This window comes from Nerophis ophidion, linkage group LG08, assembly GCF_033978795.1.
Source record: "Nerophis ophidion isolate RoL-2023_Sa linkage group LG08, RoL_Noph_v1.0, whole genome shotgun sequence".
Classification (NCBI taxonomy): Eukaryota; Metazoa; Chordata; class Actinopteri; order Syngnathiformes; family Syngnathidae; genus Nerophis; species Nerophis ophidion.
The window spans coordinates 15,759,736-15,782,258 of record NC_084618.1 but is presented as its reverse complement, the minus strand read 5'-3'; the positions used below and the strand labels follow the sequence as shown (position 1 = coordinate 15,782,258).

Below are 22,523 nucleotides of genomic sequence, written 5' to 3'. Positions count from 1 at the left end.
TGATAACAGTCTGGGTAGTTCGCTTCCCCTTTGGTCTGGATGACACAATGTCGAATACTTCTAAAAACAATTTGAAATGTGGACTCGTCAGACCACAGAACACTTTTCCACTTTGCATCAGTCCATCTTAGAAGATCTTGGACCCGGAGAAGCCGGCGGCGTTTCTGGATGTTGTTGATAAATGGCTTTCGCTTTGCATAGTAGAGCTTTAACTTGCACTTACAGATGTAGCGACCAACTGTATTTAGTGACAGTGGTTTTCTGAAGGGTTCCTGAGCCCATGTGGTGATATCTTTTAGAGATTGATGTCGGTTTTTGATACAGATAGAAGTTCACGGTCATTCAATGTTGGTTTCCGGCCATGCCGCTTACGTGGAGTGATTTCTCCAGATTCTCTGAACCTTTTGATGATATTATGGAGCGTAGATGTTGAAATCCCTAAATTTCTTGCAATTGCACTTTGAGAAACCTTGTTCTTAAACTGTTTTGACTATTTGCTTACGTAGTTGTGGACAAAGGGGTGTACCTCGCCCCATCCTTTCTCGTGAAAGACTGAACATTTTTTTGGGAAGCTGTTTTTATACCCAATCATGGCACTCACCTGTTCCCAATTAGCCTGCACATATAAATAAGTGTTTGATGAGCATTCCTCAACTTTATCAGTATTCATTGCCACCTTTCCCAACTTCTTTGTCACGTGTTGCTGGCATCAAATTCTAAAGTTAATGATTATTTGCATACAAAAAAAAATGTTTATCCGTTTTAACATCAAATATGTTGTCTTTGTAGCATATTCAATTGAATATGGGGTGGAAATTATTTGCAAATCATTGTATTCTGTTTATATTTACATCTAACAGAATTTCCCAACTCATATGGAAACGGGGTTTGTAGTTGTAAATATGGCAGGACTTTGTGGTGTGAGGCGGGGCCCCGAGTGCGCGTGTCTCCTACCTGCCGCCTCCACTTGAGATGACGGGCGTGGGCCTCATGAGCAGGTCTGAGATCTGCGAGGAGAGCTTGGTCTTGGCGGCCGTCTGCTGCTGGACTCTCACCTCGGCGGCGTCGGCCAGGTGCATCAGCGTTTTCCTCTCCTGGCTTTCCTCGAAGTTCTTGCAGCCCACACACTTGCAGATGGACGAGCACATGATCTTGGCCTGGTTGGGGAGACGGAGAGGAAGACGGAGGTGCTTTGTTGTCTGAGGAGGTTGGACAAAGCGACCAATCAGGACGCACCTCGTAGCACTCGCAGTAGTTCTTCAAACAACCCGAGCGCTTGCAGTTGCAACCTTTACTGTGGCGCCGGTCCGACTCTCCCTCCTTGCCCTTCCCGATTTTAGGCTTGAAAGCCTCCGGGTTGCGGTCCAAACACGTCTGGAGACGACCACAACTTTATTGAAAGTAAAAGCCCCGAACCCGCGGCTTACCTTGATGGCTTTGGAGCGCTCGGACTCGTGCTCCAGGTTGTTGAAGCAGTTGTTGCAGTTGCAGTTGTTGCAGAACTCCCCGTTGGCGAAGCAGTCGCAGTATCTGGGGGGGGAGCGACGGCACACACAATGAGGGGGCCGCACACGCCCATCAGGAGCGGGCCGTACTCACAGTTTCAGACACTGGGACTTGGTGCAGTTGCAGGGTTTCCTCGGCCTGGAGCTGGCATCCACCGCCGACATGCTGACATCATCGAGACAAAGTAAAGAAGACAAAAGCATAATATAAGACTTTAATCATAATGTGCTAGCTCAATGCTAATTTGCCACAAGTGTCAAACTCAAGGCCCTCGAAAGCCTGGAAATAATACGTATCAAAGTACCGTAACTTTTTCTTACTAAATGTATTTTCTTTCTATTTGGGAAGAAAAAATATACATGTACTACATGTAATGGCAAACTGTGTTCACTTAAATATTGTCTAATTATGCAAAATATATTATCACATCAGTTTTGAAATAAAAATAAATACAAAAAATGATGAATTTTAAAGCAAGTTATCCATCAATGCAAAAGTAGCAATAGATTTCATGGTCAAATGTACTGTGGTTTTTACAACATTTTTCTCTAAATGAAAAAAAAAAGTACTTTTTTTTTACTGCAATAAACTGTATATTATGCAAAAATATATTATAAACCATTTTTTAAATATGAATACATACTAATAATAATGATTTCAAAGCAAGTTATCCATCAAACAATGCAATGCAAAAGAAGCAATAGATTTCATGGTCAAATTGTGAAATTTACAACATTTCTTTTAAATGAAAAAAAAAAAAATACATACTTTTTTTACTGTAATAAACTGTACATAATGCAAAAATATACTATCAAACCATTTTTTAAATATAGATGAATACAAATAATGAAGATTTCAAAGCAAGTTATCCATCAAACTGTGCAATGCAAAATAGCAATAGATTTCATGGTCAAATTGTGAAATTTACAACATTTTTCTCTTAATGAAAAAAAAAAAGTACTTCTTTTACTGTAATAAACTGTATATTATGCAAAAATATATTATAAACTATTTTTTAAATATAAATAAATACTAATAACAATGATTTCAAAGCAAGTTATCCATGAAACAATGCAATGCAAAAGTAGCAATAGATTTCGTGGTCAAATTGTGAAATTTACAACATTTCTCTCTAAATGAAAAAAAAAAAACAATACTCGGGCACAGGGAAGCCGGCGGCGTTTCTGGGTCTTGTTGATAAATGGCTTTGGCTTTGCAGAGTAGAGTTTTAACTTGCACTTACAGATGTAGCGACCAGATGTAGTTACTGACAGTGGTTTTCTGAAGTGTTCCAGAGCCCATGTGGTGATATCCTTTACACACCGATGTCGCTTTTTGATGCAATACCGCCTGAGGGATCAAAGGTCACGAGCATTGCCGCTTACGTGCAGTGATTTCTCCAGATTCTCTGAACCTTTTGATGATATTACGGAGCGTGGATGGTGAAATCCCTAAATTCCTTGCAATAGCTGGTTGAGAAATGTTGTCCTTAAAGGGGAACATTATCACCAAACCTATGCAAGCGTCAATATATACCTTGATGTTGCAGAAAAAAGACCATGTATCTTTTCAACCGATTTCCGAACTCTAAATGGGTGAATTTTGGCGAATTAAACGCCTTTCTGTTAATCGGTCTTGTAGCGATGAGGTCAGAACGTGACGTCACCGAGGTAAGACACCCGCCATTTTCATTTTCACATTACAAACACCGGGTCTCAGCTCTGTTATTTTCCGTTTTTTCGACTATTTTTCGGAACCTTGGAGACATCATGCCTCGTCGGTGTGTTGTCGGAGGGTGTAACAACAATAACAGGGAGGGATTCAAGTTGCACCACTGGCAAAAAAATCTGCCGCCAGACCCCCACTGAATGTACCAAAGTGTCTTCACATTTGACCGGCGATGCTAAGACAGACATGGCACAGAGATGTATGGATAACCTGCAGATGCATTTGCAACCATTAAGTCAACGAAATCACAAAGGTGAGTTTTGTTGATGTTGTTGACGTATGTGCTAATCAGACATATTTGGTCGCAGCATGACTGCCAGCTAATCGATGCTAACATGCTACGCTAATCGATGCTAACATGCTATTTACGCTAGCTGTATGTACATTTGAAACTAGATACCCACATTTAATGCGAAACAAACACTTACCAATCGACGGATTTAAGTTGCTCCAGTGTCACAAGATGCGAAAGTCCTGATCGTTTGGTCTGCACATTTTACCGGCGATGCTAATAAGGCGGCCATGCTATGGGCCACTTCATTAGGTACGCCAATGCTATGGCCGAATAGCGTCAATAGCTATTCGCTCAATAGCTTCAGTTTGTTCTTCAATTTCGTTTTCGCTATCTGCCTCCATACTCCGACCATCTGTTTCAATACATGCGTAATCTGTTGAATCGCTTAAGCCGCTGAAATCCGAGTCTGAATCCGAGCTAATGTCGCTATATCTTGCTGTGGTAACCGCCATGTTGCTTGTACTGGCAGCACTGTATGACGTCACAGGGAAATGGACAGTCACATCGCAAACAGCGAAAATCAAGAACTTTAAAGCTTTTTTTAGGGATATTCCGGGAGGTGTAAAATTTGGAAAAAAACTTCGAAAAATAAAACAAGCCACTGGGAAGCTCAGTTGTTAGAGTGGCTGTGCCAGCAACCTGAGGGTTGCGGGTTCGATTCCCGCTTGTGCCATCCTAGTTACTGCCGTTGTGTCCTTGGGCAAGACACTTTACCCACCCACACTGGTTTAAATGTAACTTAAATATTGGGTTTCACTATGTAAAGCGCTTTGAGTCACTTGAGAAAAAAAGCGCTGTATAAATATAATTCACTTCACTTGTTTTTAACCCTTTTGACATTGTGATAATGTTCCCCTTTAAACAACTTGCCCAGGCATTTGTTGACAAAGTGCTGACCCTTGCCTCGTCCTTGTTTGTGAATGAGTGAGCATTTCATGCAAGCAGCTTTTATAGCCAATCATGGCACCCACCTGTTCCCAATTAGCCTCTTTACCTGTGGGATGTTCCAAATAAGTCATTGATGAGCATTCCTCAACTTTCTCACTCTTTTTTGCCACTTGTGCCGGCTTTTTTGAAACATGTTGCAGGCATCAAATTGCAAATGAGCTAATATTTGCAAAAAATAACTAGGTTTAGCGGGCTTCACGGTGGCAGAGGGGTTAGTGCGTCTGCCTCACAATACTAAGGTCCTGCAGTCCTGGGTTCAAATCCAGGCTCGGGATCTTTCTGTGTGGAGTTTGCATGTTCTCCCCGTGAATGCGTGGGTTCCCTCCGGGTACTCCGGCTTCCTCCCACTTCCAAAGACATGCACCTGGGGATAGGTTGATTGGCAACACTAAAAAAAATTGGCCCTAGTGTGCGAATGTGAGTGTGAATGTTGTCTGTCTATTTGTGTTGGCTCTGCGATGAGGTGGCGACTTGTCCAGGGTGTACCCCGCCTTCCGCCCGATTGTAGCTGAGATAGGCGTCAGCGACCCCGAAAGGGAATAAGCGGTAGAAAATGGATGGATGGAACAAGGTTTAGCAGTTTGAACGTTAAATATCATGTCTTTGCAGTCTATTCAATTGAATATAAGTTGAAAAGAATTTGCAAATCATTGTATTCTCTTTTTATTTATCATTTACACAACGTGACAGCTTCTAAATGTCCAACCTCGTACATTGACATGGTCTTGTCGCCCAGCTTGAGTAAAAACTACAGGCTACTCACCCGTTGAGCGGCAGTCTGGCCTGCGTCTGGACGGTGGGGGCGGCGGCGGCGGCATAGCTGGAGCTGTTGGCAATGGTCACCATGGGCGCCTGCTGCAGCTGCACGGCGAGAAGGCGTATCAATATGACATCGTGAGTGGGTGTGTGTTCACCGGTGGGGAAGAAAAAAAAGGGGTCACTGACCTGCGTGACGTACTGCGCCGGTAAGACGGCGTAGCCCACGTTGCCCCCTCCCGGGGCTGACGTCAGCACGGTGCCTGGGGGCAGGTTGGCGAAGTTGGGCTGGATCTGCGGCAGCGCCGTGGCGGGCATGATGAGGCGCTGCTGGGTGGGCGTGCTGGTGACCACCTGGGCGGCCGACGTCAGCGGCTTGGGCACCATCTGTGGCGAAGACGTTGAAATGAGGCTCGGTGGGAACCCGGGGAAAAAGGGCGCCGTCGCCAACCCTCACCTGCTTGACGCTCTGCGCATGCATGATGGGCACGGACATCCCCACCGCCCCCGTACTGACCACCATGGGTTTGGCTGCGGGATGGCACAAAATCATTTTCACCATTTCACACTCGCGGTCCTAAAGACCCATCCCCAGCTCGCACCTGTAGACGCGGAATAAGCACCTGTGCAACAGAGCCGAGTCATAGAGCCACTGAAACGCCATCAGAATGACCTCCCACACGTTTCAGCATAGATATTAAATACAAAACCCGTTTCCATATGAGTTGGGAAATTGTGTTAGATGTAAATATAAACGGAATACAATGATTTGCAAATCCTTTTCAACCCATATTCAGTTGAATATGCTACAAAGACAACATATTTGATGTTCAAACTCATAAACATTGTTTTTTGGGCAAATAATCATTAACTTTGGAATTTGATGCCAGCAACACGTGACAAAGAAGTTGGGAAAGGTGGCAATAAATACTGATAAAGTTGAGGAATGCTCATCAAACACTTATTTGGAACATCCCACAGGTGTGCAGGCTAATTGGGAACATGTGGGTGCCATGATTGGGTATAAAAGCAGCTTCCATGAAATGCTAAGTAATTCACAAACAAGGATGGGGCGAGGGTCACCAATTTGGAAGCAAATTGTCAAACAGTTTTAGAAAAACATTTCTCAACGAGCTATTGCAAGGAATTTAGGGGTTTTACCATCTACGGTCCGTAAAATCATCAAAAGGTTCAAGAACCTGGAGAAATCACTGCACGTAAACGGTGATATTACGGACCTTTGATCCCTCAGGCAGTACTGCATGAAAAACCGACAGTGTGTAAAGGATATCACTACATGGGCTCAGGAACACTTCATAAAACATCTGTCAGTAACTACAGTTGGTCACTACATTTGTAAGTGCAAGTTAAAGCTCTACTATGTAAAGCGAAAGCCATTTATCAACAACACCCAGGAACGCCGCCAGCTTTGCTGGGCCCGAGCTCACCTAAGATGGACTGATGCAAAGTGGAAAAGTGTTTTGTGGTCTGACGAGTCCACATTTCAAGTTATATTTGGAAACTGTGAACGTGGTGTCCTCCAGAACAAAGGGGAAAATAACCATAATGTTATAGGCGCAAAGTTCAAAAGCCAGCATCTGTGATGGTATGGGGGTGTATTAGTGCCCAAAGCTTGGGTAACTTACACATCTGTGAAAGCACCATTAATGCTGAATGGTCCATACAGGTTTTCGAGCAACATATGTTGTCATCCAAGGAACGTTTAATGGACGCCCCTGCTTATTTCAGCAAAACAATTTGTCACAACAGCATGGCTTCGCAATAAAAGAGTGCGGGTACTTTCCTGGCCCACCTGCAGTCCAGACCTGTCTCCCATCGAAAATGTGTGGCGCATTATGAAGCGTAAAATACGACAGCCAAGACCCCGGACTGTTGAACGACTGAAGCTCTACATAAAGTAAGAATGGGAAAGAATTCCACTTTCAAAGCTTCAACAGTTAGTTTCCTCAGTTCCCAAAAGTTTATTGAGTGTTGTTAAAAGAAAAGGTAATGTAACACAGTGGTGAACATGCCCTTTCCCAACTACTTTGGCATGTGTTGCAGCCATGAAATTCTAAAATTATTATTTGCAAAGAAAATAAAGTTCATGAGTTTGAACATCAAATATCTTGTCTTTGTAGTGCATTCAACTGAATATGGGTTAAAAAGGATTTGCAAATCATTGTATTCCATTTATATTTACATCGAACGCAATTTCCCAACTCATATGGAAACGGGGTTTGTACAAAGACTGAAAATAATACAAAACCCCATTGCGATCGCTCCTCTCGCGAGTGACTTGCGCCAAAGAAAAAAACCAGGATGACTCCAAATGATGATAATAATCCACAAAGTCAAGGAAATTGCAGTAAGAGGAGCAAACAGGCCAGCAGGTGCCAGATACCCTCTTATGTATTTGAAAGTGTTTATCATTATTGTTGTGTATTGTCAACCCTGTGTAGTTGTATTGTGGATGTCAGATGCACCATCAAAGGACTACAGAAGGAAATGAGCATGGTGCTGAATCTGCTGCAGCCATCTTCTTAATGTGACATTGATGCACATTGTCCTTCAAATAAACAATGAAGTGCATTTGTACCTTAAACATGCTAACTGTTAGCATGCTATAACAGCCCAGGAATTGTGGGAGGGGCTTAATGTTCAGGCCTCATCCTCACACACCCACTCTCTCACACTCAGTTTGCAGGTCCTAGACTTGCACCTGGTTTGGCTAGTTGCAGAACGTCCACTCTCTCCTTGCCTGCATGACGTTAGTTTTGTCTTTTGTCCCACTCCTTTTTTGTTCGATTTCCAAAAATATTTTGTGCACACGTAACTTTGTTGTCGTCACAACATTTGTTGATGCTACCCGGGGCCAGCCGTAACAATGCTAACTTTTTTTTTGTTTTACATATTTTGCAACCCTTTTATCCAAAGTCGTATACTGTACCTTGCTACCTTGCTACTGCGCGGCGGTGCTCACTTGTATTTGTCGCGTCTATCTTTATTTCTAACATTGAAAAAAGAGAGCACAGTCGACCAAGTCAAATTCCGTGTGTGTTAAAGGGGAACATTATCAGCAGACCTATGTAAGCGTCAATATATACCTTGATGGTGCAGAAAAAAGACCATCTATTTTTTTAACCGATTTCCGAACTCTGAATGGGTGAATTTTGGCGAATTAAAAGCCTTTCTGTTAATCGCGCTGGAGGCGATGACGTCAGAATGTGACGTCGCCGAGGTAACACACCCACCATTTTCATTTTCAACACGTTACAAACACCGGGTCTCAGCTCTGTTATTTTCCATTTTTTTTACTTTTTTTTGGAACCTTGGAGACATCATGCCTCGACGGTGTGTTGTCGGAGGGTGTAACAACACTCACAGGGAGGGATTCAAGTTGCACCACTGGCCCGAAGATGCCAAAGTGTCTGCCGCCAGACCCCCATTGAATGTGCCGGAGTGTCTCCACATTTGACCGGCGATGCTAAGGCAGACATGGCACAGAGATGTATGGATAACCTGCAGAAGCATTTGCAATGATAGTCAACGAAATCACAAAGGTGAGTTTTGTTGATGTTGACTACCAGCTAATCGATGCTAACATGCTACGCTAATCGATGCTAACATGCTATTTGCCGGCGGTGCTAAAGCAGACATGGCAGAGACGAAATTAAACAATGGATGTCCGCTAACTTTTTGCAACTTAACGCCAAAAAAACGGAAATGCTGATTATCGGTCCTGCTAGAAACCGACCTCTATTTAATAATACAACTTTAACATTTGACAACCAAATAATAAAACAAGGGGACTCTGTAAAAAATCTGGGTATTATCTTCGACCCAACTCTCTCCTTTGAGTCACACATTAAAAGCGTTACTAAAACAGCCTTCTTTCATCTCCGTAATATCGCTAAAATTCGCTCCATTTTGTCCACTAAAGACGCCGAGATCATTATCCATGCATTTGTTACGTCTCGTCTCGATTACTGTAACGTATTATTTTCGGGTCTCCCCATGTCTAGCATTAAAAGATTACAGTTGGTACAAAATGCGGCTGCTAGACTTTTGACAAGAACAAGAAAGTTTGATCACATTACGCCTGTACTGGCTCACCTGCACTGGCTTCCTGTGCACTTAAGATGTGACTTTAAGGTTTTACTACTTACGTATAAAATACTACACGGTCTAGCTCCATCCTATCTTGCCGATTGTATTGTACCATATGTCCCGGCAAGAAATCTGCGTTCAAAAGACTCCGGCTTATTAGTGATTCCTAGAGCCCAAAAAAAGTCTGCGGGCTATAGAGCGTTTTCCGTTCGGGCTCCAGTACTCTGGAATGCCCTCCCGGTAACAGTTCGAGATGCTACCTCAGTAGAAGCATTTAAGTCTCACCTTAAAACTCATCTGTATACTCTAGCCTTTAAATAGACCTCCTTTTTAGACCAGTTGATCTGCCGCTTCTTTTTTTTCTCCTATGTCCCCCCCTCCCTTGAAGAGGGGTTCCGGTCCGATGACCATGGATGAAGTACTGGCTGTCCAGAGTCGAGACCCAGGATGGACCGCTCGCCTGTATCGGTTGGGGACATCTCTACGCTGCTGATCCGCCTCCGCTTGAGATGGTCTCCTGTGGACGGGACTCTCACTGCTGGCTTGGATCCGCTTTGAACTGAACTCTCGCGGCTGTGTTGGAGCCACTATGGATTGAACTTTCACAGCATCATGTTAGACCCGCTCGACATCCATTGCTTTCGGTCCCCTAGAGGGGGGGGTTGCCCACATCTGAGGTCCTCTCCAAGGTTTCTCATAGTCAGCATTGTCACTGGCGTCCCACTGGATGTGAATTCTCCCTGCCCACTGGGTGTGAGTTTTCCTTGCCCTTTTGTGGGTTCTTCCGAGGATGTTGTAGTCGTAATGATTTGTGCAGTCCTTTGAGACATTTGTGATTTGGGGCTATATAAATAAACATTGATTGATTGATTGATGTATAGATAACCTGTAGATGCATTTGCAACTATATTACGTTTCCTTCCACCCACATTTAATGCGAAAAAAAACACATCAATCGATGGATTTAAGTTGCTCCAGTGTCAAAAGATGCGAAAGTCCTGATCGTTTGGTCCGCACATTTTACCGGCGATGCTAACGCAGCTATTCGGCCATGCTATGGCTATGAATAGCGTCAATAGCTATTTGCTCAATAGCTTCAGTTTCTTCTTCAATATTCTCATACTCCAACCATCTGTTTCAATACATGCGTAATCTGTGGAATCGGCTAAGTCGCTGAAATCCGAGTTTGAATCCGAGCTAATGTCGCTATATCTTGCTGTGGTATTCCCATTGTTTGTTTACATTGGCAGCACTGTGTGACGTCACAGGGAAGTGGATAGTGGTTTCGAAGAAAGTGAAAATAAGGCACTTTAAAGCTTTATTTAAGGATATTCCGAGATCGGTAAAATTTTGAAAAAAACTTCAAAAAATACAACAAGCCACTGGGAACTGATTTTTATTGTTTTTAACCCTTTTGAAATTGTAATAATGTTCCCCTTTAAACATACTTGAATTCCGATTTTTTTTATTTTTTTTATAGTGATTATTCTCATGGAGAGAATGCCAAGAGTGTGCGAAAAAGTAATCAGGGCAGAGGGTGGCTATTTTTTAAGAAACTAGAATATAAAACCTGTTTTCAGATATTTCATCTTTTTTTGTTAAGTACATAACTCCACATGTGTTCATTCATAGTTTTGATGTGACAATCTACAATGTAAATAGGCATGGATATAAAGAACATGCTCAATGCATGTTCTTTATTAAAAAGGTGTCCAAACTTTTGGCCTGTACTGTGTATGTATGTATGTATATATATATATATATATATATATATATATATATATATATATATATATATATATATTTATTTATATATATATGTATGTATATATATATATATATATGTATATATGTATATATATATATATATATATAAATATATATACTGTATTAATGTAATACAAAACTTACAAATTTTAATATAATTGTATATTAAGAGTATGTAAAGAGTTTGACTTCTACATTGTTTACTTCCGTGACAACCTCCTAAAAGTTTTGTAATCAATCATAAATATCAAACAGCTAAAATATGCCAAACATGGGAGCGTGTTTTGTATTTTTACAATTATGCTTGGTAACGGATATAAATGGGTTTAATTTTGAATTTTTTTAGGGCGCATGGACGTTTTTTATAATTTCTACAAAGTTCAGTGAGCAGGTTGTGTTGTGTGTGACCATGTCGGTTGACATTTTGTGTTGGTTGGATTTTTTTTTTGTTGCACCATGACTAGGGAAGCTTGTTTGCATTTGGTCATATAAGTAATTGTTGTGCTCACTTGGATTTTTTTTTTGTTGCACCATGACTAGGGAAGCTTGTTTGCATTTGGTCATATAAGTAATTGTTGTGCTCACTGGGATTTTTTTTGTTGCACCATGACTAGGGAAGCTTGTTTGCATTTGGTCATATAAGTAATTGTTGTGCTCACTTGGATTTTTTTTGTTGCACCATGACTAGGGAAGCTTGTTTGATTTTGGTCATATAAGTAATTGCTGTGATCACTTGGATTTTTTTTTTGGTGCACCATGACTAGGGAAGCGTGTTTGCATTTGGTCATATAAGTAATTGCTGTGCTCACTTGGATTTTTTTTGTTGCACCATGACTAGGGAAGCTTGTTTGCATTTGGTCATATAAGTAATTGCTGTGATCACTTGGATTTTTTTTTTGTTGCACCATGACTAGGGAAGCGTGTTTGCATTAGGTCATTTAAGTAATTGTTGTGCTCACTTGGATTTTTTTTTGTTGCACCATGACTAGGGAAGCTTGTTTGCATTTGGTCATATAAGTAATTGTTGTGCTCACTTGGATTTTTTTTTTGTTGCACCATGCAGAGGGAAGCTTGTTTGCATTTGGTCATATAAGTAATTGTTGTGCTCACTGGGATTTTTTTTGTTGCACCATGACTAGGGAAGCTTGTTTGCATTTGGTCATATAAGTAATTGTTGTGCTCACTTGGATTTTTTTTGTTGCACCATGACTAGGGAAGCTTGTTTGATTTTGGTCATATAAGTAATTGCTGTGATCACTTGGATTTTTTTTTTGGTGCACCATGACTAGGGAAGCGTGTTTGCATTTGGTCATATAAGTAATTGCTGTGCTCACTTGGATTTTTTTTGTTGCACCATGACTAGGGAAGCTTGTTTGCATTTGGTCATATAAGTAATTGCTGTGATCACTTGGATTTTTTTTTGTTGCACCATGACTAGGGAAGCGTGTTTGCATTAAGTCATTTAAGTAATTGTTGTGCTCACTTGGATTTTTTTTTGTTGCACCATGACTAGGGAAGCTTGTTTGCATTTGGTCATATAAGTAATTGTTGTGCTCACTTGGATTTTTTTTTTGTTGCACCATGACTAGGGAAGCTTGTTTGCATTTGGTCATATAAGTAATTGTTGTGCTCACTTGGATTTTTTTTTTGTTGCACCATGACTAGGGAAGCTTGTTTGCATTTGGTCATATAAGTAATTGTTGTGCTCACTGGGATTTTTTTTGTTGCACCATGACTAGGGAAGCTTGTTTGCATTTGGTCATATAAGTAATTGTTGTGCTCACTTGGATTTTTTTTGTTGCACCATGACTAGGGAAGCTTGTTTGATTTTGGTCATATAAGTAATTGCTGTGATCACTTGGATTTTTTTTTTAGTGCACCATGACTAGGGAAGCGTGTTTGCATTTGGTCATATAAGTAATTGCTGTGCTCACTTGGATTTTTTTTGTTGCACCATGACTAGGGAAGCTTGTTTGCATTTGGTCATATAAGTAATTGCTGTGATCACTTGGATTTTTTTTTTGTTGCACCATGACTAGGGAACCGTGTTTGCATTAGGTCATTTAAGTAATTGTTGTGCTCACTTGGATTTTTTTTTTGTTGCACCATGACTAGGGAAGCTTGTTTGCATTTGGTCATGTAAGTAAATGCTGCGCTCACTTTCATTAAAAGCATATTTAAGGGTCATTAACCCAAATTACTTGTGTTGTCTACTAAATAGCAACATAATAGTAGCATCAAAATTGTCAGATAATTAAAATGAATGCAGTCTCCCTTTGGATTTGATTCCTTATTAAACTCGTGACGTCTCGGGGGCTAAATTGAAGGTTTAGTTCGCACACACGTGCACTAAGCCATGAGAAAGCCACACGTGGGTCACCTGTCTGCATGGCACTGGTGCTGGGGGTGCTGGCCTGCACCGCGCCGCTCGCCGTGGTGGCCGTGACCAGGCGGACGTAATGGAAGCGGCTTCCCGGCACCTGGATCTGCTGTACGTTGGGCTGGGAGGCCAGCGGAATGATGTTCTTGAACTGGGAGCCTCCTACCGCCACCGACTGGACCGGTTTGAGAGTCTGGAAGAGAGGAAAATGGAACACGGGGTTCAGGTACCTTTTACGTTTGAACAAAGGCTGCACTAACGCACGCTACTTTTGTGTGTTTATGTGCTGATAATTCACATGAAGAAACAGTAATGACAACTGTGCGGGCCATTTGTTATATCGTGCTTTCTGAAATTCAGTTTGTTCTGTGTGTGTTGTTGTAGTCAGGGAGTAGTCTTTGCTTTGTGTTTTGTTGAGTCCTACAAAGGGTTTATACCAGGGGCCTAGAACTCAATTTACCTGGGCCAGTTTACAGTTACGGTAGCACAATTAGCCCCGAACGGGCTAACATCACGACTAACATGTTACACGTGCGATTTGTCCAGCGACTCTCTGTCTAAGTATCAGCGATGGGGTCCAGTGCACCACAAATTGTATTGTCGCTCGGTCTTTCAGCGGAGTGCTTCGGAAGCTACTGGGCCCCTAATCTCCCCGGCGCCGGGGGAGGGAGCGAGAGAGAGACACATACACAGTGACAGACAGAGCAAGCAGGCGGGCGATCGAGGGGAGAGAGGAAGAGTGCGTGCGGGTCTAGTGGAAAAGCGGCAAAACGTTTCTCTGCTTGCATCACGCAAGTGACGTCAATGTTGGGCCCTCGAGAGCCACATACCACACCGTGATTGGTAGATTCCTTCAGCTCCGCACACAACGCTGTCAAGCGCCATTCATATAAAACTCGCGGGCCGCACTAACATTACACTTTAATATTAGGTGGGGGCCGCTAAAATAACGTCTCGCGGGCCGCGTGTCTGAGACCCCTAGTTAATACTGTAAGTAGTTTGCTTCCTACACACCAGCTGTTAGATTGTAACGTATTGCAGTTTTCATTACCCATTTTGAAGGATGTGCAATTGCAATGGGGCGGTTTAGCTCGGTTGGTAGAGTGGCCGTGCCAGCAACTTGAGGGTTGCAGGTTCGATTCCCGCTTCTGCCAACCTAGTCACTGCCGTTGTGTCCTTGGGCAAGACACTTTACCCACCTGCTCCCAGTGCCACCCACACTGGTTTGAATGTAACTTAGATATTGGGTTTCACTATGTAAAGTGCTTTGAGTCACGAGAGAAAAAGCGCTATATAAATATAATTCACTCACAATTCACTCACAATGTAAAATCCATCCATCCGTCCATTTTCTACCGATTAATCCCTTTTGGGGCGCTGGTGCCTATCTCAGCTACAATCGGGCGGAAGGCGGAGTACACCCTGGACAAGTTACCTACTCATCGCAGGCAATGTAAAATCACAAATGCTAATCGGGTTTGGTTTTGGAATTGTATTATTACGGTACCATTGTGTATTATTTTGCTGGACTGATTAATACAAAAATAAATAAATAATGCTATTCAGTAGAATATATATGGCATATTCATTGTAAATTAGCATCCAGCTAAAGCTTTTTGACTTCTTTTTTGTCCTGTCCAGCTACTCAGGCAAATCATATTGTTGATATAGATGACAGCTTGACTTTGCAAAAGAGAAGTGTGGGATACTTCTCGTGTTGCCCTGTTTTGTATTTAGACTTTATTAAATAGATTTACATTATAATTTGGTGCAGCCAGACCGGAGCAGGAGGGAATAGAAAGAGAGAAAGAGGAAGGCAGAGGGGGAAATTGCGGGGACAGGAGGGTTAAGACGGATACAACAAACACAACAGTAACAATAACAACTGAACAGCATCAGCAAATAGGATATGTACAAAAAGTGATAGCAAAGAAGCAGTTATACAAACCCCGTTTCCATATGAGTTGGAAAATTTTAATGGATGTAAATATAAACAGAATACAATGATTTGCAAATCAGTTTCAACCCATATTCAGTTGAATATGAAAAGGTGATGTAACACAGTGGTGAACATGCCCTTTCCCAACTACTTTGGCACGTGTTGCAGCCATGAAATTCTAAGTTCATTATTATTTGCAAAAAAAAATAAAGTTTATGAGTTTGAACATCAAATATCTTCTCTTTGTAGTGCATTCAACTGAATATGGGTTGAAAAGGATTTGCAAAACATTGTATTCCGTTAATATTTACATCTAACACAGTTTACTAACTCATATGGAAACGGTGTTTGTAATAACAGAGAATTGACAACTAAAAATGAATACACTACAAATGGAGCAAGAGCAATAGAAATAGCACTATTGATAATGAATAGTAACAATATTTACCTCTTTTATCAACAATACAGTTGTTTCAAATGGAACAATACACATATGTAATAACTTGAAACACAAAAATCAGATAAATGGAGGGGAAGAAAGAAACGTGAACTGTATCAACCTTGTAGATTGTTATAGTAACAATAGGTTAAGCTGTGTCAGTGTGCCATGTGTTACCCAGTTTTCCCCTTTCAGAAAGACAATTTTAGAGAAAAAATACAACCTTGAAAATGATTTTAGGATTTTTAAACACATATACCTTTTTTCCTTTGAAATTCCTTCCTCTTCTTTACTGACAATTTAAATCAATGTTCAAGTAATTCTTTTTTATTATTGTACAGAATAATAAATACATTTTTATTTAATTCTTCATTTTAGTTTTTGTTTTTTTGACGAAGAATATTTGTGAAATATTTCTTCAAACTTATCATGATTAAAATTCAAAAAAAATATTCTGGCAAATATAGAATATCTGTAGAATCAAATGTAAATCTTATTTAAAGTCTTTTGAATTTCTTTTAAAATGTTTGTTCTGGAAAATCTAGAATAAAGCATGATTTGTCTTTGTTAGAAATATAGCTTGGTCCAATTTGTTATATATTCTAACAAAGTGCTGATTGGATTTTAACCTATTTAAAACATGTCATCAAAATTCTAAAATTAATCTCAATCAGGAAAAATTAATAATGATGTTCCATAAATTATTTTTTTAATTTTTTCAAAAAGATTCAAATTAGCTAATTTTTCTTTTCATTTTTTTGGGTTGAATTTAGAATTTTAAAGAGTCGAAATTGAAGATAAACTATGCTTCAAAATTTTAGATTCATTTTTTTTCGTGTTTTCTCCTCTTTTAAACCATTAAACTAAGTTTTTTTTCATAATTTATTCTCTACCAAAAACCTTCCGTAAAAGGAAAAAAAATGTACGACGGAATGACAGATAGAAATACCCATTTTTTTATATAAATTGAAGGTAAATTGAACAAATTGGCTATATCTGGCATTTATTTAAGTGTGTATCAAACTGGTAGCCCTTCACATTAATCAGTACCCAAGAAGTAGCTCTTGGTTTCAAAAAGGTTGCTGACCCCTGCTCTAGATCAACATTAGGTCTATCTGTCAATATGACGTTTTTAAAGATTTAAGTTGTACGCTCCTTTTGTCAAAGAAAACCATGTTTTTTTTATTGAAAAAAACACAAAATATGCAATATTTTCACCCAGAGATTATATAATAATTGGAGCCGGAAAAAGGTCCACAACTCATAACACCATTGATTTTAATTCACTATTATTTTTTGTGCAACGACACTTAAAAAAAACAAATCACACCAAAATTATTGGGGATCCAAAAGGGTTAAAAAATAAATTTTATTTACTTTTAACATAATAATCTCGAGATCATCTTCAGATCTATCGGCTAATTATAAGTTGTATTGTTGTTTATGTTTTATGTTTGTCCGTTTTCAGCCCTTGTTTAAAAAAAAAAAAAAAAAGCTCCATTTTTTTATATGGCAAACACAAAAAATTCATAATTTCCCCCAAAATATCTCAGAGTGGAATATTTAAAGTGACGTGATCGGAGCCTTGAATAGATCAATAATTCATAGTGACATTAATTTTGATTCATTATTATGTTTGAAAGAAAGAAACAGCCTGCACGGCAACTTTGTGTTAGTAGAGTAAAAGTTGCAACTTTTTCTTGTTACATTTCAACTGTTTGCTCTTTTCTACCACTTTTTATGTGTTCAATTTTTTCAAACCTATTTTTAAAAAGTGCTGTGGGGCCGTTAAAAATGACCTGTGGGCCGCAAATTGCCCCCAGGCCGCACTTTGGACACCCCTGCTCTATATAATATGGCTTTTAATTTTTTGCGGCTCCAGACAGATTTGTTTTTGTATTTTTGGTTCAATATGGCTCTTTCCACATTTTAGGTTGCCCAGATGTGGCTCTTTTGATGACTGCATCTGGCTCTCGGAGAAATTTTAGCTGACATTGCTTAATATGATAAGTAATGAATGATTCCACTTGTAATCACAGTGTTAAAAATAATGTTCAAAATATAAAACATTCTCATGCATTTTTAATCCATCCATCTGTTTTCTACCGCACCCGTTCAAGAATTTGCGTTAATGGTAAGAAGTTATTTATTTATTCTTGGTTAGTGTGGGGCTTGCCCTCCTGGGGGTTCGTCAGACCATCAAGGACCAACATGAGATCCTGTTTCAGGGTTACATTATTGTTTTATCTTTCAATAAGTCTCTCAGTTGCTTTCCAGCAATTGTATTTTTCTCTTTCGTTTTCGCTCGCACTCTGGCTCCGGCCCCAACCCCGTCTCTCCTCCTGGCTGCTGCTTATAACAGAGCGACAGGTGATTAGATAACAAGGCCCAGGCGGGCTATCTATGCACCTGTCGCTGATTTCGAGGCCGGTCCTGGCACACCCCAGTTCGCTGCAGGCCAGCAAGCCACGCCCCCTCCACAGTTAGCTCGACAATAACAATGTTATTACAAAGAATAAGAGACCTATTATACTCTAGAAACGTTGGTCTTACTTAAAAAAGCACGCGTTTAGTTTTGTTCAGTGAAAAAAAAAAAATATTAAATGGCTCTTACGGAAATACATTTTAAAATATTTGGCTTTTTGGCTCCCTCAGCCAAAAAGGTTCCCGACCCCTGCCCTAGGGCACCAAAGTTAATACATGTTTGACTTCAATATTGCTTAAATTGCAACATTACTTGGCGGCAGTCTGTTTTACCTCCAGGTGCCAAGTCTCTTAACCAGATGCGACGCCACATGCAAAAAAGGTATCCAAATATGCTACCTTTTGGTTTTTCTTGAGTCGGTACCCGAGAGTACCTGAGGGTATCCGGTCCACTTCGGTACTCATCCCCAAAGGTGGGTAGTAACGCGTTACATTTACTCCGTTACATCTACTTGAGTAACTTTTGGGATAAATTGTACTTCTAAGAGTAGTTTTTATGCAACATACTTTTACTTTTACTTGAGTATAGTTATAGAGAAGGAACGCTACTTTTACTCCGCTCCACACTCACGCTTTGTTTGTTTTGATTTTGTCAGACACGCATTCAAAGTAGGAACTACGCATGCTTGCGTTTCACCAATCAAATGCAGTCACTAGTGACGTTGGACCAATCAAACAGAGCCAGGTGGTCACGTGACCGTCACACGTAGAACCCGACATGTTGAAAAACTTATTCGGGTGTTACCATTTAGTGGTCAACTGTACAGAATATGTACTGTACTGTGCAATCTACTAATAAAAGTTTCAATCAATCAACCAATCAATCAAAAGTGTAAAGGAAAAAAGACACTTTTTATTTCAACCGTACTTCCCGTCAAAAGCCTAAAGACTGATCGCACAGTTCCGGTCTTCACAATAAAAGCGCAGCTCCATCGCGCCTGCGCTAACAAAATAAGAGTCTCCGAAAGCCAGAGCAAACAAACTAGCAAGCTACGGAGTTTGCCGCCAATGTATTTCTTGTAAAGTGTATAAAAACGAATATGGAAGCTGGACAAATAAGATGCCAAAAACCAACGACTTTCATGTGGTATTAGACAGAAAGGAGGAACTTGTTTTCTCCTCCATTTGAAAACCGGGACGTTATCAGCACTACTGTCTGATTCCAATCAATGCAAGTCATCAGAATCAGGTAATACACCAACTTATATTCTTGTCTTCATGAAAGATAGGAATCTATATGTTAAACATGCATGTATATTCATTAAAACACCTTTAACATGTGAACAAAAACCGCAAAATAAATAAATATAAATTATATACTGTATATATAAAGGTATGTATGTATATATATGATATGTGCGTGTATGTATATATGAGGTAGATCACATCGACTTGGTCATTTATTAAGTAATTGATTAACGTTGAAAAACTTTTTGGGGTGTTACCATTTAGTGGTCAATTGTACAGAATATGTACTGTACTGTGCAATCTACTAATACAAGTTTTAATCAATCAATCAATCAATCAATGAAGGCCTACTGAGCCTATGGTGCTGTTAAGTTATTGTGGCTCAATGTGCCTTAATTTTTTATTGTATTTTAATGTATCATTATTTAATATATATTATTGTTTTAGTTGCTTAAGAGATATTCCTGGCTCTGAATTTGCTGATTGCTATTTTTATGTTTTTGTGCATTATTTGTTGCCGTCATCATTAAACGAACAGGTTACTCATCAGTTACTCAGTACTTGAGTAGTTTTTTCACAACATACTTTTTACTTTTACTTAAGTAAATATTTGGGTGACTACTCCTTACTTTTACTTGAGTAATAAATCTCTAAAGTAACAGTACTCTTACTTGAGTACCATTTCTGGCTACTCTACCCACCTCTGCTCGTCCCTGGAGACGGCGCCTTAGAAAGAATTCGGAATAGGTGCCGGCGTGACGAGTTCTCACCTGCGCTGTCGCCTGGCCGGCGGCCATCTTGACTGGCGACCCGGAGGCGGGCTGCTGGACCGAGAGGATCTGCTGGCCCAGCGCCACGCTGACCGGGAGGGTCACCGACTTCTGGGGGCCGCTGGAGGTCGGCGAAGCCACGGACACCACGGTCACCTGGTAGAGGAGTCCACTCATATCAGTCAGCCTTGATCAAGGACACGACCTAAGCTCGGACCGCCACGTGTGACACTTTGGACCACCTCCCAAACTCAGACTTGAAGGCAGCGGGTTCTCTTAGCGCCAACATAAACCTCATGACGTACAAGTCACATTTTCTGTGTTTTGTCTATCTTTGATCTTTTTAAGCAAAGAAGAGGAAGCAAAAAGACTCTTCTTCTTGACTTTTCCGTAAGCTGTTCACTACCACCCCCAGTGGTTGCACTGGAGAACTGCACCATTGAAAAGGCATGTACAAACCCCGTTTCCATATGAGTTGGGAATTTGTGTTGGATGTAAATATAAACGGAATACAATGATTTGCAAATCCTTTTCAATCCATATTCAGTTGAATGCACTACAAAGACAAGATATTTGATGTTCAAACTCATGAACTTTATTTTTTTTGCAAATAATGAACTTAGAATTTCATGGCTGCAACACGTGCCAAAGTAGTTGGGAAAGGGCATGTTCACCAATGTGTTACATCACCTTTTCTTTTAACAACACTCAAACATTTGGGAACTGAGGAAACTAAGTGGAATTCTTCACCATTCTTGTTTTATGTAGAGCTTCAGTGCTTCAACAGTCCGGGGTCTCCGCTGTCGTATTGACGCTTCATAATGCACCACACATTTTCCATGGGAGACAGGTCTGGACTGCAGGCGGGCCAGGAAAGTACCCGCACTCTTTTTTTACGAAGCCACGCTGTTGTAACACGTGCTTAATGTGGCTTGGCATTGTCTTGCTGAAATAAGCAGGGGCGTCCATGAAAAAGACGGCGATTAGATGGCAGAATATGTTGTTCCAAAACCTGTATGTACCTTTCAATATTAATGGTGCCTTCACAGATGTGTAAGTTACCCATGCCTTGGGCACTAATGCACCCCCATACCATCACACATGCTGGCTTTTCCACTTTGCGTAGATAACAGTCTGGATGGTTCGCTTCCCCTTTGGTCCGGATGACACGATGTGGAGTATTTCCAAAAACGAAAATGTGGACTTGTCAAACCACAGAACACTTTTCCACTTTGCATCAGTCCATCTTAGATGACCTCAGGCCCAGAGAAGCCGGCGGCATTTCTGGATGTTGTTGATAAATGGCTTTCGCTTTGCATAGTAGAGCTTTAACTTGCACATACAGATGTAGCGACCAACTGTATTTAGTGACAGTGGTTTTCTGAAGTGTTCCTGAGCCCATGTGGTGATATCCTTTAGAGATTGATGTCGGTTTTTGATACAGTGCTGTCTGAGGGATCGAAGGTCACAGTCATTCAATGTTGGTTTCCGGCCATGCCGCTTACGTGGAGTGATTTCTCCAGATTCTCTGAACCTTTTAATGATATTATGGACCGTAGATGTTAAAATCCCTAAATTTCTTGCAATTGCACTTTGAGAAACGTTGTTCTTAAACTGTTTGACTATTTAATCACGCAGTTGTGGACAAAGGGGTGTACCTGGCCCCATCCTTTCCTGTGAAAGACTGAGCATTTTTTGGGAAGCTTTTTTTTATACGCAATCATGGCACCCACCTGTTCCCAATTAGCCTGCACACCTGTGGGATGTTCCAAATAAGTGTTTGATGAGCATTCCTCAACTTTATCAGTATTTATTGCCACCTTGCCCAACTTCTTTGTCACGTGTTGCTGGCATCAAATTCTAAAGTTAATGATTATTTGCACAAAAAAAAATGCTTATCAATTTGAACATCAAATATGTTGTCTTTGTAGCATATTCAACTGAATATGGCTTGAAAAGGATTTGCAAATCATTGTATTCCATTTATATTTACATCTAACACAATTTCCCAACTCATATGGACACGGGGTTTGTCTATCTGTGTGTGGCATTGCATTAGTGTTTTACAATCTTCTCATCTTCTTCAGCAGAATAAGATGGACGGTGTCCAACTTTGAATAATCAAAAAAAATGGTCCAAATTTCCAAACTTCCCGGATATTTAGCGGAAAACGTTCCACCCCTTCGAAAGCCTAACTGCGACTCATGTTACTG

At 40.5% G+C, this 22,523-nt stretch overlaps 1 protein-coding gene across 1 annotated transcript in view; it reads right to left on the bottom strand.

Annotated features, from left to right (window-relative positions):
* lin54 (lin-54 DREAM MuvB core complex component) overlaps positions 1–22,523 on the bottom strand; it is a 48,502-nt gene that overhangs the window by 2,034 nt on the left and 23,945 nt on the right. Inside the window, exons 5-13 of the mRNA XM_061907834.1 lie at positions 20,311–20,466; positions 13,491–13,683; positions 5,691–5,764; positions 5,423–5,620; positions 5,241–5,338; positions 1,600–1,671; positions 1,428–1,530; positions 1,237–1,374; positions 955–1,157 (exon numbers count right to left, since the gene is read on the bottom strand). Coding sequence (XP_061763818.1) covers positions 955–1,157; positions 1,237–1,374; positions 1,428–1,530; positions 1,600–1,671; positions 5,241–5,338; positions 5,423–5,620; positions 5,691–5,764; positions 13,491–13,683; positions 20,311–20,466 — 1,235 coding nt within the window. The remainder of the gene's footprint in view (positions 1–954; positions 1,158–1,236; positions 1,375–1,427; positions 1,531–1,599; positions 1,672–5,240; positions 5,339–5,422; positions 5,621–5,690; positions 5,765–13,490; positions 13,684–20,310; positions 20,467–22,523) is intronic.